Raw genomic sequence first — 19,963 nt, forward strand, 5'->3', positions numbered from 1 at the left:
GCACAAGCGTGGATGCACGTGGGGTTTGAGAGCCACAGCACCGCTGTTTGGCACAGCTGACGCCAATATGACGTCATCTGTCTACGCAGCGAACGTCAGTGAAACTATCTACGCAGCGAACGCCAGTGAACGAGGCGCCCAGTGGAAGTAACGGGACGCGACACTTGGTGTTCGACCTGTTCAGCTAGCGGTATTTCATTGCTTCGGGGCGCACATTCCAGATGCCGTCAGCAGTGATGCGTGATAATCCACCCTTATCTATCGCTTACACAACTGCATTTTGGAAGCCTATTTCTGGGCAAAGGCGAAGTGTGTTCTCGTATTAATTACTTAAGTCTCGAAGTAGAAGTTCTGTTACACAGCCTGTGTGGTTTTTTTTTTCTCTTTTTTCACGGGACTGATTTAATAGGTTTGTAAGCGCGAAGAGCAATTATTATGCGGTGCTTTCAAAATCCCTTACACCTACGGCCATGCTGGAAAGTTTTGATATGCGAAAAATGTCTTGGTGGACCATTCGTAGGTTTTTTTTGCAGTCAATTTCTCGGCGTCACTTTTCTGCCGTCTTTTTTTTCGCGTCGCATTACTGAAACCGACTTCAGCTCTTGGCGACAAGACCGCTGAAAAGCACACTTGCACCACAGCATTAGGGATGAAAACAAAGTATATGCAGGCAAGCAACTTTGCAAAGAGCGGCGGGCTCATACGTGGCATTGTTCACCATGAAGAAAACCTTGGGCCCGTTAAAGTCAAAACACAAGGTTAGCATATAGTACGTTCTTTGAATTAAAAATGCACTTAGGGCAGGTTATTTTATTAAAAGAATCTTCAGAGAGAGAGAGGGAGAGAGAGAGAGAGAGAATAAAATGAATTATAGAAACAAACACACAATCAATCAAACAAATTGTAATGGAGATTGCTTGAAGTGCTCTCGCCGTCCAATCCCTCTTCACCCACCGGTCAATCCCCGAATGAGCATGTACCACGGATCAACGGCTGTCATCACCGGTGCCTGATCGCGCGGCTCGAGTCGAATCCTCTGGCTGGTTCACCTTGGATGGTTTTGCCTCTTGATCCCTGTCTAGCGGACTCTGTCTTCCTTCCAATAAACCCCTTTGCAATTGGTGGAGGAGCCGGGGTTTGAGGTAAACCGTCGTACAGCCTGGAACTCCGCAGCCGGAAGCTACCAATGCCCGTCACACCCATGGCCGCTGCCGACCAACCGCCTCCACAGGTGCCATCGGTCATCTGCGCTGGGGCGCAGATGACCGATGATGGCGCAGATGACCGCAGATGAACGCAACGTCAGCGCGACCCGCCGTTTTTCAGCGGTAAAGGTGACTATGACGTTGAAGATTGGTTTTCTTCTTACGAGCGAGTTAGCGCTTACAACAAATGGGACGACGCTACCAAGCTGCACAACGTCCCATTTTCCCTCGAAAAACCCGCGATCTTGTGGTATAACAACAACGCAGCGACCATGAAGACCTGGGCTGACTTCAAGAACAACTTAACTCGTGACTTTGATCGACCCGCCGTACGGAAACTGCACGCTGAACAACGCCTGCGTACACGGGCGCAACTACCGGGTGAGAACTTCACCAGTTACATTGAAGACGTTGTGGATCTTTGTCGGCGCGTCAACTCGTTCATGTCCGATGATGACAAAATCAAACACATCATGAAAGGAGTGGACGACGACACGTTCCACATGCTTGTGTCCAAGAACCATCGATCCGTGACTGAGGTGATTGGCCTGTGCCAAAGTTTTGAGGAACTGCGCCGGCAAAGGGCCTTGGTTCGCCATTCATTGCCGACCACGGAATCTCTCTCGAGCCTCACGTTCTCTTCGAACCAATTGCAGCTCGAGGCGAAAATCAAAGAATTTGTCCGCGAGGAGGTAGCACGTCAGCTATCGCTGGTACCGTTTACTGAGCGGGCTTCGTCCAGCCTGCCTTCTGCTCTGCAGGCGACCATTCGCGAACAAGTTGCCGAGGCACTCCCGCCTGCTAACGTCGCTACCGCAGCGGTCGCACCCCTGGCCGTTCCGCAGGTGGCAGCTACAGTCGCGGCGCCGCTCACAGCTACAGTCGCTGCAGCTCCAGCAGTCATGCCAATGACGTACGCCGACTGTCTCGCGCAGTCAGTGCACCCATCTTTCCGGTCGTTTCTGCCAGCGATACCAGCAGTGGCACCTCCCACTTTGCAGCCCGCTCCCCAGTTTCCACCGACCAGGCCACCAGCTGTGCCGTACGGTAATCCCTGGCGCACTCCCGACAACCGGCCTATATGTTTTTCTTGCTGCTGCCCCGGTCACGTTGCCCGTTACTGCCGCCGTGTCGCTTCATCTCCTCGTGTGCCCCAGACGTCCGCCTACGCCGCACGACCACCACATCATAACGTGTCCTCAGGACCACCTCCAACCTCGTTTTCCGCCGACCGTCAGATCTTCGAAGGCCGCCGATCACCGTCACCCCGTCGCCGCTCCCTATCCCCCATGCGCCGCCACTCCGCCCCCACTCCAGAGGGAAACTGATTCGCGCAGTTCCTGAGGCACGAACTGCGTACCCGTCGAAATACCGAAGCCCTCACCTACCTCCGGAAAATGTAATTGACGTGTTAATAGATGGAGTACCTGCGCTGGCGCTTGTTGATACCGGAGCAGCCGTGTCGGTCATAAGTGCTAAACTGTGTCGGTCGCTGAAGAAAGTTACGACGCCACTTCTGGGACTTTCTCTCCAAACTGCAAGCTCAGAACATGTTGCCCCTTTGGCTGCGTGTACTGCTCGGGTCGGCATTCAAAATAATCTCTACACGATTGAGTTCGCCGTCTTGCCCATGTGCTCACACGACGTTATTCTTGGGTGGGACTTTTTGTCGAACCAGAACGCCGTAATTGACTGCGCCCGCGCCGAAGTGGAATTCTGTTCGCAAAATGACGCTCCGACCCCGAACGATTCCTCTACTAACGGAGAAAAGCTGGCCGTAGACGAAGACGTGGATATCCCGCCGCAAAGCTCAGTTCTCGTCGCCCTTTCCGGCAGTACTCTGGCGGATGGACCTGTTTTATTTACGCCATCAAACGTTTTCGTTGCTCGCAAGGGTTTGCCGCTTCCGTTTGCTGTGCTGACACTCCTATCTGGCCGCACAGCGATGTTTGTTTGCAACCAGACGACCCGCCCTTTCAGCTTGCTTCGTGGGGAAACTGTCGGCAATATTGAACCTGTCGAATCCGTCTTCAGCCTCGACGTTTCCGACAACGCACCTTCACAGCAGCTACATTCGCTGAACGCGATTGGTCCCACCGATACGCCCACCTCTGACGACATCTTCCAGAAGTCCATCGCTTCCGATTTATACCCCCCGCAACGCAAAGACCTTCTGGCTCTTCTTAGGAAGTTTCAGTCTTCCTTTGACTGCAAGCAAGCTCCTTTGGGCAGAACATCCACGGTCGCCCATCACATTGACACAGGTACCCACATGCCGTTGCGACAGCGACCATATAGGGTGTCGGCATCGGAACGTGGCGTGATTAGTGAACATGTTGATGATATGCTCCGACGTGGCGTCATCCGACCTTCTCAAAGCCCCTGGTCGTCGCCTGTGGTCCTAGTAACGAAAAAAGATGGGTCCCTCCGATTCTGTGTTGACTATCGCCGCCTTAACAAGATCACCCGGAAAGACGTTTATCCCCTGCCTCGAATAGATGATGCCCTTGATTGTTTGCACGGTGCTGAATACTTCTCCAGCCTTGATTTGCGCTCCGGTTATTGGCAGGTCCCGGTTTCTGAGTCTGATCGACCAAAAACAGCTTTTGTCACGCCAGACGGCCTATATGAGTTTAATGTAATGCCGTTTGGCCTGTGCAACGCGCCCGCCACGTTCGAAAGAATGATGGATAACATCTTGCGTGGTCTCAAATGGCGGACATGTCTCTGTTACCTAGACGATGTCGTCGTGTTTTCTTCGGATTTCCAGACTCACCTGACCCGCCTGCACCAAATATTGACATGCCTAACTGCTGCAGGGCTCCAACTGAACCTTAAAAAGTGTCGCTTTGGTGCTCGCACATTGACTATTCTCGGCCATGTCGTGTCAAAGGATGGCATCCTACCAGATCCCGAAAAGCTCCGTGCTGTCGCCGACTTTCCCAAACCGACGTCAATGAAAGCCCTCCGCAGCTTCATTGGGCTGTGCTCGTACTTTCGGCGCTTTGTACGAAATTTTGCGTCTATCATTGCGCCACTGACCAAGCTCCTCGGTGGTGACAATTGCCTGTCCTCGTGGTCCAAGGAGTGCGATCAAGCGTTTACAACCTTGCGGCGTCTGTTGATTTCGCCACCCATACTGCGGCACTACGATCCGAACGCCCCTACTGAAGTCCATACTGATGCCAGCGGCGCAGGACTCGGTGCGGTGCTCGCTCAACGCAAGCCTAACTACGAAGAGTACGTCGTCGCGTACGCTAGCCGGACTCTTACAAAAGCTGAACAAAACTATTCGGTTACCGAGAAGGAATGCCTTGCCATCGTCTGGGCTCTTTCCAAATTTCGACCCTATCTCTACGGCCACCCTTTTGACGTGGTAACCGACCATCACTCGCTGTGCTGGCTGTCGTCCCTCAAAGACCCTATGGGACGTCTTGCTCGTTGGGCGCTCCGCCTGCAGGAGTATGATATTCGAGTTGTTTATAGATCCGGCCGCAAGCACTCTGATTCGGATGCACTGTCTCGCTCTCCGCTGCCTGGTAACCCGGAACGTCTTGCGGGAACCGATACGCTCGTAGCGTCATTGACCTTCACCGACATAGCTTCCCGGCAGCGCAGTGATCCATGGATTGCGAAGATCATCGAGTTTCTCTCCACTACACCGACTCCTACGCGGCCCAGGGCTCTTCGACGCCAAGCCGCCCACTTCGCCATACGGGATGACCACCTTCTCTATCGCCGCAATTATATGCCCGATGGTCGGAAGTGGCTTCTTGTGATTCCGCGCAGTTTACGTGCGGATGTATGCGCTGCTTACCATGCTGATCCCCAAACCGCTCACGCTGGACTTCTTAAAACGTACACTCGCCTCCGCCAACGATACTATTGGCGTGGAATGTACAGCTTCGTGCGCAAATACATTCGTGCTTGCACTGACTGTCAGCGCCGCAAGACGCCTGCACCGCAACCAGCCGGCCCTCTGCAGCCTTTGTCATGTCCCCATCGTCCTTACGATCGTGTCGGCATCGACCTGTACGGCCCCTTGCCATGCACTCCTTCCGGCAACAGATGGATTATTGTTGCGGTCGACTACCTAACCCGCTACGCCGAAACCGCAGCGCTGCCAGCCGCTACGGCGCGTGATGTTGCTGGGTTCGTCTTGCGGTCCCTTGTCTTGCGGCATGGTGCACCCCGCGAATTACTCAGCGACAGAGGGCGCGTATTCCTCTCTGAGGTTGTTGAATCCCTACTCGCTCAGTGCAGAATTGTTCACCGCACTACGTCCGCATACCACCCACAGACGAACGGCCTGACCGAGAGATTCAACCGCACACTCGGAGACATGCTCACCATGTACGCCGCTCGTGATCATTCAAATTGGGATGTGGTGCTACCTTTTGTAACGTTTGCTTACAACACCGCCGCACAGACCACTACTAGCTTTTCACCATTTTTTCTCCTCTATGGGTGCGAGCCGTCTTGCACGATGGATACAATACTACTGTACAGCCCCGATTCGTCTGAGTGCCACCCTATTTCGGACTTAACTCGACAAGCCGAAGAGTGCCGCCAGCTCGCCCGCTCACTGACAACAAATGACCAGGGTCGCCAGAAGCATCTTCACGACAACGACCACGCCTCATCTTCCTTTCGTGCTGGCGACCTTGTGTGGCTGTGGGTACCCGCTACAACACCGGGTCTATCCTCCAAACTGCTTTCGAAATATCACGGCCCCTACCGTGTCCTCAAGTGTACGTACTTCTCCCGTGAACTATACAGTAGAACCACTGACGCCCTCTACAGACCTTCGCTGTCGTGGCAGCGAAACCGTCCACGTCAGTCGCTTGAAGCCCTACTACGACCCCGCAGTCGTTTCATCGCCGTAAGTCGCCAGGATGGCTCCTGCTTCACCGGGGGCAATTGTAATGGAGATTGCTTGAAGTGCTCTCGCCGTCCAATCCCTCTTCACCCACCGGTCAATCCCCGAATGAGCATGTACCACGGATCAACGGCTGTCATCACCGGTGCCTGATCGCGCGGCTCGAGTCGAATCCTCTGGCTGGTTCACCTTGGACGGTTTTGCCTCTTGATCTCTGTCTAGCGGACTCTGTCTTCCTTCCAATAAACCCCTTTGCAAAATAAATAAAATAACAAATTTATTTTGTTGACTATTACTGGGAAATACGTGACTATTACGGTGAAGTATAGAAGAAAATAGATAGGCAGATCCAGCTTGAACCGGGCTGTCATCATATATGTCAAAATCTTAGTTTAAAAGCACCAAGGGAAAGAATAGCAGATACTGAAAGCGGAAGGTGGAGCCGAGATTCGTGCGTCGCATTGAGGAAAAGCTGCGACGCTTAAAAGTGGTCAGTAGTTTCTGGGATGTTGCTGAAAGGGCGTTAAGGCGCGGACGCCAAACCAGATCTGTGTCAATAGAAATGTAAAGCTGGAATTATGTAGCGAAATATATTGATTGTTACTGCGCACTTACGAGATTCACGAAATTGTGGATTCCAGTAATTAGGAAGCTGTATAAACAAGGAAGGCGATGAAATGAGGGCTTTATGCCGAGTACTTCTGTACAAGACTGGCCCGCGCAGCCAGATAGAGGGTGGTGTACTACCACCTTAATTACACCGAACATACAAGGCTTACACCGCACTCTAAGAAAAAAGGTGTGGTAGTTTCTCCCTTAGGGGTGAAACAGTAATGTATCATATATTGCTCCCTAAAAGGTAGAAAGATTCTCCCTTTAACAGGGAGGATCGCGTTTCTCTTCCTACGAATGGAGGAAGGTTTCCCCCTTTCGTGAGCTAATGGAGGAGCGTTCCTCCTTTGGCGGCGGTACCCGAGCAATGCTTGTTATGCGAGAAAGGCCTAGCGAGCTGATCGGTTTGAGGATCGAGCAAGTACAAATAGGTAGGTACTGTGGTTGTGTGCGCTTAAAATGCGCCTAATATACCCAAAACATTACATACCGCGCACCAGAACTGCGGTTAGCAAGCCATGACGCCAATCGTATATGCGCGACTTGCATCTGCCCCGCTAAGCGCTCCGTCTACGCGTTTAGCGCGAACGCGCCGCTGTAAACAGGGCAGAAGTCATAACGATTGCATTCAAAATGCTGCCTTTATTTCCCAAACGCTTGTAATCCTGCCGTTCACCGACTCACGAGATCACAAACATCCAATGCGGCCGTTAGAGAACGACTAGTTGTTGTTAGTCGCCTTACCTTCCGACAACCAATGCATCACAACGCAGATCGTCTGCAATCGTGCACTTCAGCGCAAAGGCGGCGCAGGCGGCTCAAAAAAAGGATCCGCCGCACCCATCCGGGCAAAGAGACGACACTGCTCGCCATCTAGCGAGCTCGAATGGTAAACGTTTAAAAATGACCGATAGATGACGCAAAAAAACAGTTGGGGAGGAGGAGGGGCAGCTACTAAGCATCACTATCAGTGGGCGCTTACATCAAGGCGTTTCCTCTGTGGCTAACGTATATATGGCAATATTACACAGGTCGCAGGCTGGCGGGCACAAATTGTGAAGAAACATAGCACAACACAGCAACATACACTTCGTTGAAGGCATTGTCAACGCCAATACATGCAATAGACAACAGCGCAATCACAATACACGTATGCATACACATTGCACAACACATAGTACACTTTTACGTGTCCGCAAAGCACAAAACACAACCAGGAGGCGGACTCTTAGCCTTCAACCCAGCGTCCGGGCTAATTGCGACTCATGCGGCATATTCTCCCCTGGTGAGCTTGGGGAAACATTACTGCGTTGTTGTTGCCCTAGCAACGCCACCGCCATGTTGGCCTTGCAGGCGTTATAATTGTCATGGCAACAATGCGAGGGCGGCGCAGCTTGCGTGGGGGAGAGGTAACGCTCTCCCCTCTCATGCCGGTTGGATTCCTTCCCCCCTCCCAGTGTCCCCCCCATTCCAGCCCGGCAACCGCCGCCGCCACCCGCTGCCTCCAACGGACCAGCCTGGCCTCGCCGGCCTCGCTCCACCGGCACGAAGCCACGCCGCTTGAGCAGTAACGACGCCAGCTCGAATATCACTTGAACACTTTATTCGCGTTACGTGCGCGAACGCGACGTGCGGCGAGAAACACCGATGACCAATACAACACAGACAAGGTTGTCTGTCTTCAAGCACAGCACACGCACAACACAAGTCCCATCCTTCAGCTCAGCTTCACGTACGGCATACGAACGACGTTCTCACCTTTTGCTAACAGCACTCAGAGTCTTCGCGTTACGATTCATCCTGGTGTTCTTGGCGTCCCTTTTGTAGCACCGTAATGTCCGAGGGAGCACATACGAGAAATCGCCCACTACATGAGACGCGCGCCGGCACGCCGGCCTCGCTGCTCGCCGTGCGGAAGCAGCAACTGTGGCACTGTGGTGTGACCGTTATCGCGCATGCGCGCCCCCAGCGCGCCGGAGAGAAGCGAAAAAAAAAAAAATGAGAGGAGGAGTGTTTCCCCAGCGCCACTGCCCCTAGGCGCGCAATAATAGAACCGAAACTAGAAAAAGTAGCATTGGCCTGACCCAACTACAAAGCACAAGGCACAACTACACCTTAAACGGCCACAAAGTATTTATACCACTGATTGCAGAGCGTGCAAACAGGAACACTGAGCTTGTTGTTTGTTTCGAATAACCCACAGCAATGCGTGAGACTCAGTGTGTTTAGTTGTTTCGTCAAATGTAACTCGTAAAATTGCAACCTTTTATTAGTTTCAGGTTTTGTAAGTAGTAGAATAGCTCAAAGAAAAAAAAAACGTGTAACGAAATAGTATGGTGCGTATGTTTGGGTTGCCTTGCTTTCCCTCTTTTAGCGAAGAGCGCACCACTGGTATGGCAACCATTCAGAGACGCCAGCCGAAACGCTACCGCAGGGGTCCTCTTGTTGTTGGTCACTGATGCATCAATATGCTGCTGTCCGTGTTTGTTGATGAAGAAAGGGGCAGTTTAGTATAATCGCTGCCCACTTTTACCCTTGGGAGTGAGTACAAAGCGTCCACAAATGCGGTGGTAACGTTGAACTGGGCGCCGGCGAGTCGCTCCCAGCACACATGCAGCGGCTACCACAGCATGTGCGCGAAACACACGGATGGAGAATCGTGCGTTTGTGTGGCGAGAACACGGTGATAAAAAAAAAAAAAAACAGTGAGCGGACAAGGAAGTACCACATTGTAGGGGCGATGCTGCACAGAATAATCGCGTACGCACGATTGCCGAAAGCCGTTGTGCAACGAAGAACGGTTTCGTTATCGGCGGCGGCGCCGACGGCAGGTCGCAGACGACAGGGGAGAACGCGTATGCTCCCCCACGGCCGGGCTGGAGGAGCGGCGGGCGCGCAGTGCGCGCTCGCCGCTGCTCCAGTCCGGCCGTGGCTCCCCGTGTCCGTGTTTGGTAGATGCCGTACAGAGGGCGCTACGTGTAATGAGCTAAAGGGAGAAACTCGCCGGGTAGGGGGAGAAAACCCGTATTTTCCTCCCTTTTTCTACCCTTTTTTCTTAGAGTGAAAAGGCGCGGCGAAAGCGATTCAACTATGAATGCTACGCAGTATATGGCAATGCCCTCTAGAAAGTTTGGGCCCGAATTGTTTCAATGTGTGGCATACTTTGTCTAATAACCTGCGGCTTTGAAGGTTCATTTATCTAGCTTTTCGTGATGCTGGTTTTTCCTAGGACTCAAAAACTGGCATTTATGTGAGTTCGTTAAAGGACAACTGCAACGAAATTTTAGGCGCCTTAAGACTGCTCTCCGGTAGTATTACTCTAAAAGGTGCTACGTGCAAAATTTGGAAGCAAAAACTTGCGTCGCTGCATTCTAAACGAAGATCAAAAATGCTCTATTCCAAACCGAAGCTGGAAAAAAAGGGCGGCCATTACGGCCGGCCGGAAATGACATTAGACTTGGGAATCGAGGGGGTGTGGCCGGCGGATTCGCCGATGACAGCCTGCAGAAGACGGCAAGCATTTGGTATGTTTCCAGTCGTCCGTTTCTTCAAAAATTCAGAACATGCGTGAAAAGGGGTTGAGAAGTCCGTGCAACTATCATTGCTTCATTGTGATCGGTTGAGACGCGCCTATAGTCGTCCGGTGAAAGGTAAACACAGGCATCGCGAGGCGTAGTGGTGAAATTGAGAGCTAGAAAATAGGTACACAAAATGCAGTGTTGAGCGCTAGATGGGCGTTGGCACAGAACATAATGGCTGTGCTGATCGAACCGGCCTGCGCTTGTGACAGGAGAAAACAAAAACAAGCTACCGTGGTAGGAAAGCGCGGAAACATGAGGGTGGCTTGTAAGAATTCGGTCTCAGCTCATATTATCACAGTTCAAATCCAGAATTTTCTTATTATGTTTGTTTGCACGGGCAGTTTTGTTCCTGTTAGCAGGCTGCCTGCGCCGAATGTTTAGATAATGAGGCCCGCCGATATAAATTTAAAGCCATGCAGCGACGAAAGAACTCAAAATTGCGAACCTTGTTATTACCCGTTCTGCCAAATGTGATCCCCTTTTCCAAATCGCTGAGCGAAATATTGCCAACAGCGGCAAGTTTTTATTTATTATTGACGAAGTTGTTTCAACTGAATCAATTCCTTTCATTGCTTCGCGTAGCTGCTGTACTTGTTCGCAGCCCGACCGGTCGCGACAACAGTGGCAATAGCGTAACGCTTCGCGTCAGCTATACTCGTGGATCGCACTCTCGAAGAGCCAACCGGCGCGATCGTGCAGTGCGTCGAACAGCTGCTGTACTCGTTCGGGCTCCGACCGGCCGCGACAACAGCATATCGTCTCGCGTCGGCCGTTCTTGCGCATTGCGTACTCGTAGAAGCCGCCCGGCCGCGAGCTTGCCGTGCGCCGCACAGCCGCCGTACTCGTCCGCGCTTCAACGCACCGACCAGTCGCGTCAACTGCGTATCGTCTCGCGTAGGCCGTACTGCGTTTCGCGTGCTCGTAGAGTGGACCTAGGGCCCGTTGCCGCAGTCGAAACTACGAAATTAGCCGTTGTGCAACTAACGTACACACTCGAATTTGCCATCCTGTTCGAATTTGCTCTTTTTGTCTCGCCAACCCACAGCTTCTTCAGCTTCTCGCATTACGGAAACCCGTGAAAGCAATTGTTCATGCAAGAGGCATGAATTACGGTGCTCACTCGCGTGAGGCCGCACATAAAAGGGCTACTGAGGAGATACGATGGCAGCACGGGAGTCGCGACTCTAGTCCCATCCGGAAGTTCGCCGGGGTGGCGACCAATTGCGGCAATACTTTACTAGGGATGCGTCGGCTGGAGCGGCATGTTTTCAAACGGTTTTAACAAAAATACTGCGTGCGTGTGGAGTCTAAAATTAGGTCACACATGGTATGGTCTAGTTGTGTGTACCTTACGTTGAAACAGAATTTCGGGCAGGCAAATTTTCGCTGCAGTTGCCCTTTATTACCGAGTCTGAGGAGAATGTATATATCGTCCAAATATCTTTAAAGTACTACCACTGATGCCACGGTTCATGCACGCCGACATGGCCTAGAGCACAAATAGCCTTGGGCGGTGTTATGTCTGACACAGAATGTAAACAAAAATTACAGCGTACATATCTTGAATTTCCACCGGACTGTTTTTTTTTTTCGAAAATGAATACAAACGTGGTTTCGAAACGGCGTCGAAGAGGGATCAGATAAATGAAGATAAAAAGATAAAAAATAAAGATTCTGCACCACGTTGTCGCGAGTGATGGCAACACAACACATAATAAACACGCAATAAAATACCATGTGTGACTGTTCTGACGATTAAACTATGAATGCTCCGCACAGTATGGCAATTCCCTAATAGGGAATTTCGGCCCACCTTTTTTGTGATTTTGTTCACTCTTGGAAAGTCCCCGTAGGACCATAATGCGCCGCATTTGTTTTTTAAAGCGCACCACAGGGCCAGGCCACCGGCTTTCTCATCGATGTGTGATGTGCAATGGATGTTCTATGATTGGTGATGACGTAATGTCCTCGGTGAACACGGGTTTAACCTGATGCCGAATTATTTCCAGCGTAGTTCCAGAATTAGTGTCGGGTAGGTCGGCTTCTTGTTCTAATGTTCTGGTGCCTCGCAAGAGTTGCCTGCCAAACCTTTTTGGTCGACCATAAGCAATAGCGACATACGCATGACAAGGCCCTCAATTTATCCTGTTTTTCTTTTTGTAGGGTAGCATTCACGTGGAAGAAATCGGTAGCTTAGTGAACTTTGTCTTCCCTGGCTTAGTTAACTTATTAGAAACACTTGACGGATCAGAAATGATGTCCTTCAGTGAATTTCGGGAGAACAACAGAGTTTTTCCTCGTTTCAAGTGCACAATCTTACTTGCGACGGATACACCGTGGTTGAGAAGCCAGATATGGTGACTTTCTACGATACCGTCGGTGTTACTGAGAGCACCTGAACAGTTCGCGTTAATCGTCATACTTGCACCGGCCGCGGTGGCTAAGTGGCTAAGGCGTTGTGCTACTGAGCCGGAGGACGCGGGTTCGATTTCCGGCCGGGGCAGCCGCTTGCCAAATGGAGGCGCAAAATCAAATACGTCCGTGTATCGAGATTTATGCGCATGTTAAAGATCCCCAGATTGTCGAAACTAATCCTAAGCTCTCTACTGCGGCACGCCTTATAGTATTGTTGTAGCTTCGGCGTGTTGAAACCCCCTGTTTTTATCGTCAGGCTTGGAAGGATAGGGAGGGTGGCGTAATAATCAGAGAGCCTTAGAGCAGTACGCCTTATGGGTCCCCGCTTCGGAGACTTATTGCCTTGGCCGGGAGATGAATTATTGTACATTGCCGGTCAATGTCCACGCTAGTATTGCGTCGCAGGAGCAGCTGGGCAAGAATGAACCAATCAGGGTATGTACCCGAGCTAACAGTGTACCGCGATGTACACTTTCCACTGGGTATGAGAAGATGGTGTCCGGCTGCGCGTATGTGCAGTCACTTGTTTCAGCATCGATGCAAATGATCTATTCTTCCATTTCTCCAATGCCACGACATCTTCGCCGTTGATTAGTCGGGCCGTCGGATAGCAGCTCCTTTGGTTTGCTGTTTTATCGCCTCTCCTCGTCGTCTCGTGGATGCCGGGCTAAGGTTAGATGCGCGTTGGAGCGTGAGGGTCATCGGCGCGTTCAGTGCCGCCTTCCGGCTCGACCTGCGCCTCAGCCTGCGGGGGCATCGTGGCGCCCACAACAAAACCCATTACGAAGTGAACTTTGCACCATTAAAGGAGCAGGGAACCTTCCTCCTTAAGAACATGTGTAGTGTGGCATCAGGAAGGTTAATGATAAGGAACTTGTACAGCAGCGGGCCATTTCAATGGTATACAAAATAGTGTTTGAGCATAGCGACCCACCGCGGCGGCTCAGTGGCTAGGGCGTTGCGCTGCTGAGCACGTGCAGCCGGCCGCGGCGGCCCCTTTTCTGATGGTGTCGAAAAGCAAAAACGCCCGTGTGTACGAGATTTCGGTGCACGTTAAAGGTCCACACATGGTCAAAATTAATCCGGAGCCCTCCACTACGGCGCGCCTCATCGCCTGCGTTGCGTCGGCACGTTAAACCCCAAAATCAATCAATCAATCATTGAGCATAGCAGGCAGCGTACGCTACGCTAGCCTTAGCGGGTGTCGTGCCCCGACTGCGGGTGCCGTGGCCCGACTGGGCAAGCAAGCGCGGGCACATTATCTCTTCCGCCGTTCTTCATGCACAGCGCACAGCAACAGGACATAGAGAATGGACGCAGGCATCGCGCTGACTAACAGCGGGGGAATACCCCGTTTTTTTTTTTTTTTTTTGAAACGGGGGAATACACATACCATCAAAACAGACATAACAAGTACACTAGAAGTTCCTGATCTTCTCTCATTAACGATCAGACAGATATCCCAATTACTTCACGATAGCGCGACACAAGGCATCCTGGTAAGGTTGTCTTGAATCCAATGAATTTACACAGCCTCGATTATTTCTCGTGTTTTCTTATCACGGCCATTGCCTATCAGGCTGCACGGGACAAAAATCATGTTTTAGCCTAGCGGGAATCGTTCTGCGCGTAGCGTATACAGGAAGGCGGATGGCCGCCTTATCAGCCTTGGAGGGCAAAGGGGCCTGAAAGACGTACGCTTGGCGCGCACCCACTTTGGCTAAATAAACTTATTGTAAATCAGATGTCGTTTGAGGAAAACGTGGTTGCAAAGAGTAAAGTACGCGTGATTCTGATAGCCTGCCGAACACGATCGCGAACCTGCTGCCTTAGGCTGTTTTCCCGAGAGATGGGATAGACGTTTCTGTCCGGTATGTCGCTCTAGTATGTCGCCCAACGCAGCTACAGGGTCATATTGCGTGCTTTTTTCCAACAAAACTACAAGATAGTGCAATGTATTTTTAAAGCTTCTGAGAGAAAATAACTTGGGCTTTGATTTGTGAAAGTTTAAAAGAAGCCGAAGATGCCCTTTTTTTTTTGTATCGGTCTTCCAATTAGAGGAAAATGCACGACTTACCTGCAATGCATCGCATTTTTCAGATTTTTCTACAAAAACTAAAATTGGCGTGAAAAATGAGAATGAATGGAGGAATCATACAAAAGTATTTGAACCCTCTCGCTTGTCTAGGTGATCAGAAACAGGGCCCAACATTTTGGCAGTTTTTGAAAATGTGTGAAGTTTGTAATGTCTTATTCAAACAAATATTATGCAAAAACCAAAAATTAGTATGTCAGTTCATTTGAAAGTATGCAAAGTCACCACAGCAAAAACTGCGACAATAGCTACAATATTTTGGGATGTACAGGGCTACAAGTTTGGAATTTCGAACGATTAGTTCAACCCACCTGGGACCCGAGCTTGCTTCGGGGTTATTTTTAGACAGGCAAAATCGTTGTCTGCAAAATAACATCAGATATGTTTTCCCCTATTCGCAAGGAGCTACATGTAAAATTTTCGTCAAATTAAAGATGTCGACCGGACACGCCTGTCCTATTTCCTATGAAAGCACACCGTAATGACAACCGTAGAAACAAAGTTTTCCCTTTTTTGTATAGTTCTCGATATAAAAAAAACACTGTATACTTGTGCAGAGTATGGTCTGGCAACAATACGCCACAAGAAAGAAAAAAAAACTGGTCAAATATAGAACTTTGATTATCGTACGACGCCCGTGAGTACTCTTTCATTACCACACACCCCCCAAAACAATCCAATTTTCTTTTCTCTAACGGTAATCGGCTGCCTAAACATAAATTCAACCATGCTATTTCTGCTCGAAAGCCATCACACAAAATAAATGTCATTCGTGTGGCGATCTCCTCCGTTTCGTGGGTGCCATGGTTCGTTTCGGAGAGAAAGGGCGGACAAGATACCTCTTATTACGGTAAATGAAAACGATCGGACGGCATAATTTCTATTATCAGCAAGAGGGTTGTCGTCTGCCAGATTCGTGCATAAGGAATAAGCGGTATCACCGGCATCAAACACGGCAAAGACTAGCCTCATCAATATGTATGCACTGACGACCTAGCTTCGAATGCCGCATTTTTCGTGAAATCATGCGGGGAAGCTGAGAGAGAGGTTAAATTCATGCTTCATGTTTTGGAGGTCGGTATTTCGGATCTCCTCGGGGACGATTTTCTTTTTTTTTTTTGCGGGTGAAGTGTCATTGTTACATATTTTTCAACCACGAAATTCGCGTACTTCATTTCTTTTCAAACATATGCGCCAAGTGTCGCCTTTCTATGCTGACAACGAGGCCGCAAGCGGCGCAGATGGGCTCAGCTGGCGGCCATGACACACCCCGTAACTACGCTAGCTCGCTAGCAAACTGCCAAATTAGCGTTCGGAACGAGCTCGCGCATGCGCAGTCGAGTCACGGTTCCCACTAACGCCAGCGTATATAGCCTACGCTACCCGCTATGCTAAAACACTATATCATTTCGGAGGGTGGTATAAAGGGCGAAGTAAAGTTGTGGTGGAGGGACGTCGCCGCGTCTTGGAGCTGGTAAACGTCACTTTATGTAACAAAAACCTACAATACCCCCCTTCCTGCCGAATGTAACCAACGGGACAGCATCTGCTTTCTCTGCACACGCACTGGCGTAAGCATTTCCTCAGTTGGAGAGAGCACCAGTCCTCCACGATTCACAAATCCAGATACGTTGGGCCTCAATCGCACCGATGGATGCAAGCAGTGCAACCCTGAATGCGACCATTTTGATAAGTCAACCTTCTAAGACACTTACATCATGAACAAATCGCGTAATCTCCTCCAGACTCTCTAAGTGTTCGGATCGACCATTTCTGAGGGGCTACCAGGATACCGCACATCCGTATGGGTGGCGCTAAGGGGTTTCATACGAAAATCCAACATACGTGAGCTCATCTAGCACCCCTTATCAGCCTCAATTCACATCCCCCATCTTGAGCAGATGCCTCTCGACGAGAGCTGTGGTTTCAGTTCTGGCATCCTTATTTCAGTGCCTGTGTTGTGGGCCTCAGTTGCAAGAAAATGCTATGCTACAACGTTGTCATTGAATTATTACTGTGTGTGAATTCGGCCACCATTTTCTTCTAGCGATGTAATATACAAACTGACGCCAAAGAACGTACAATACGTGAACGTCCTGAGGGACTCGACTCCTGCAGTTCGAAACAGTGTCCCACTTCCCTTTCGCCACATAAACGCGTAGTCTGACGTGTTCAAGCGTGCCTTCAACCCCTTCTCGCAGGCCAACTGGACGCCGCGTGGCCACACGGCCTCTGTGGACGTGGCGTCCTGCGTGTCGGTGCTGGGCGTGTGCCCGGAGTTCCTCAAGCACCGAGTGGAAGTGCTTCAAGTGGGGCCCGCTCTCGTGCTGATGCGCCTGTACACCCGGCACGGGGACTGCCTCATCGTCCAGTCGCTGACGCCGCTGGCGCCCTTCCGTGTGCGCCTTGTGCACCGCTTCTACCCGGAGCCTCGGATGCCGTGGCTCATTCGGCGCCTCAACGCGCTCGGCTTTCGCCACATGGTGAGGCTCACAACTCCGTATACCGAGCAGCGGCCGCGGGTAGTGGAAAATGTTGGGGCGGCAAATAATAACACGTGTAGAATTCCACGCAAGACGACAGAAGATCTGAGAAGACATACACGGACGCAACCACACCGAGCAATGCCTTCTAAACGGCGTCTCCCAGCTTGTTGTTATACGGCAGCTACTAGGCTGGCTTCTTTACTACAGGGCATCTATCCCTTGGGAGCCGACAGATTCCTCGAATATTCACATTCGGAACGAAAATTCTTGTAGTTGGAGCACAGCATAAATTTCGGCGCGTACACGTGTGGCCTCACATCTTTGAAGATTATTTTTGTTTACTACTCCTTTAACCACTATTCTTAAGAGCTAGCCACACGAAGTGATTTTGGTCATCGAGACGACAAAGCGACGTTTGGAGAAGTTGCCATCGTCCTACTTTCTGCTCGCCCATGCAACCCCTTGGCAGGGACAGCCGCTGGCGACTAAGCTGGCGACACGAATAATGCCGACACGCGTTTTGTTCAGCGTGCACTAGGCTCCCGCCTAATGTTGCAAATATTTGCCAGTGTATATAAATGTGGATAACCTCGCGTTATAAGAATAAATAAAAAAACGTTTGAGCCAGCGCGTCTTTAAACTGTTGTCGCTTGCTTCCCATTGCAAAATTCCAGCGTCGCGCCCGCGTACCCGCCGGGGACGCGCACAGACACACACTCAGCGGTTTCATTACAATGAATTGATTAGCCCAGCCAAGCAGAAAACGTGGCAGCGTATGAATTTTACTCGTCGTAAAAGAAGTCGTTGAAAGTTAATCGGTCGCAGCTCCTAGTCGTGTGCACGGAGGCGTGGTCGAGTGGCAAAACTCCCAACGAGAAGCTGGACCCAGAAGGCTCATATCCACGATGCGTGCTCCGGTACGTTTGTTTGCGAGCAGACGAAACTGCGCTCTCGCCGCGGACAAACTGCCTACCTGGTAGTTGGGTCCCACAAGAGTTGTTCACATTAGCAATCGCTTCAACCATTGCGAGTGTTCAAGCGTTGCGATAAACGTCAGCGAGAAAGGGCCTTTTCGACGCACCACTCTCGTCGCTGCCGCGTGTCGCTTCGCTCGCAGAAATCTCATGTGGTTATGCCTTTGTTGGTAGCCTATGATGACGGCAACTTATTTCTTGCTTTCAGGTGGAACGGGACATAGCAGTTTGGAACCGCAAGACTTACCTGAAGCAACCAGCGTTGGTTAAAGAAGACCGCTTGATTGTGTCTTTCCGCAAGTGGTTTTCCCAGTTCTACAGCGAGAGCAGTCCCAACTGGCGAGATATAGTTGAAAATAGTTTAGAATGGTGAGCCGACCTCGTGCGCCATCGATTGCACACGCTGGCAGGCGCCCTGCGTTTTCAAGGTTTTAGTTTCAGTTTTGCATGTGTTCTCGCGGTCTTGACACGTAGCGAAACCTGAACCGGCACCATTTGCTCGCAGCCTGTGGCGTGCTAACTTCAGGCTGTCACATCTGTGTGCATCTTTGTGCATCTTTGTACTTTACGCGTGCAGCAAGCGAGCAGACAGACCTTCAAGTCGCTTAACATTACCATAAGAAGGGCACTTTAACTCCCTATGGTAAGTGAACAAAGCGACAGTACGTCAATAAAATGCACAAGTATACACGTTCAGTTTCTCCTTGGTGATGTAGCACCAAACCTAGCGGATTTCTTAGCGCAAAATGCCAAGCTGGCTCCTACAGCGCTAATCAGTGCAGCCCTAGTTTTGAGAATCTCAGAACCAAATCCATTAAACGGCCGTCGTCAGACACATGAAGTTGAGTATACAACGCAAGACACGTAAAGAATACTCCTCAAATGGCAAGTTCAAGCCCTATAGAGAGGGAGGAACGGAATAATGGTGCAGACAAGTTCAGATACAAAAGCTCCGGTCACGGGTGTTCGGCCATTGATGCTTGTTCAACGCAACAAAACGGAGGCTGAGAAAATGGACGCTCTCACTAAAGGTAAGCAGCTGTTGCGAGAAAAATACCTCCCACCGTTTGCCTGAAGTAGTTCACCACTCGTGTCGACATTCAATTTGACGAATGGTTTGTCAGCGCAAAAACGGGGGCTCGACCACTGTTGTGTGTAGTGGCCAGTCTGGCGTAAGTAGATTATCAGCACCTTTTGGAAACTTCCGGGGCACCGAGCAATTCGACCGCAATTCACATCCACCAGCAGACTCCGATGAAACTCAGCTGTTAGGCGCCTCATTCCGAACTTCGAAAAAGCTTGTTTTGCCGGGGTCTATTCGAAACTAAATATCGATACTCCGCGTTATCTGACGCATTTGATTTCATGTCAATAGCTCAATGTTTGAATGGCGACCACGTTATTAAAGAGGGCTCTGCAGGCCGTGTTCACCCTTGAAAAGTCATGGCTTTTGTTAGGTGACCAGGAGTTCCTCCCGGAAAAGTTATAATTTTGGGAAAATGTATGCTGAAATATACCTGCTAGTCATGTTGCCACCTCGTAAAAGTGAAATGGTGAACGCCGATAGTGTACGTACCGAACTACTCGCCCCGGCACGCGTGCACAGCTTACGCGAGTATTTCACCTACCAAGGCGCAACCGAACTATTCCGCTACCCAAAAGGAGTACTGTTCTGTCTTTTGGCACCCATTCTAAGTTTCGGCCCTATCTTCACGG

The 19,963-nt window shown here is 50.6% G+C and overlaps 1 protein-coding gene across 1 annotated transcript in view; it reads left to right on the plus strand.

The window, feature by feature from the left end:
• Positions 1-18,918, plus strand: part of LOC144168550 (cholesterol 7-desaturase nvd-like) — a 37,417-nt gene extending 18,499 nt beyond the window's left edge. The window contains exons 4-5 of the mRNA XM_077697511.1: positions 16,989-17,270; positions 18,456-18,918. Of these exons, the coding sequence (XP_077553637.1) occupies positions 16,989-17,270; positions 18,456-18,620 (447 nt within the window). The 3' untranslated portion in view covers positions 18,621-18,918. The remainder of the gene's footprint in view (positions 1-16,988; positions 17,271-18,455) is intronic.
• Positions 18,919-19,963: the final 1,045 nt, after the last annotated feature.

The sequence above is a fragment of the Haemaphysalis longicornis genome, unplaced genomic scaffold, assembly GCF_048455015.1.
Source record: "Haemaphysalis longicornis isolate Haplotype H1 unplaced genomic scaffold, Haemaphysalis longicornis Haplotype H1 scaffold_1, whole genome shotgun sequence".
Taxonomy (NCBI): Eukaryota; Metazoa; Arthropoda; class Arachnida; order Ixodida; family Ixodidae; genus Haemaphysalis; species Haemaphysalis longicornis.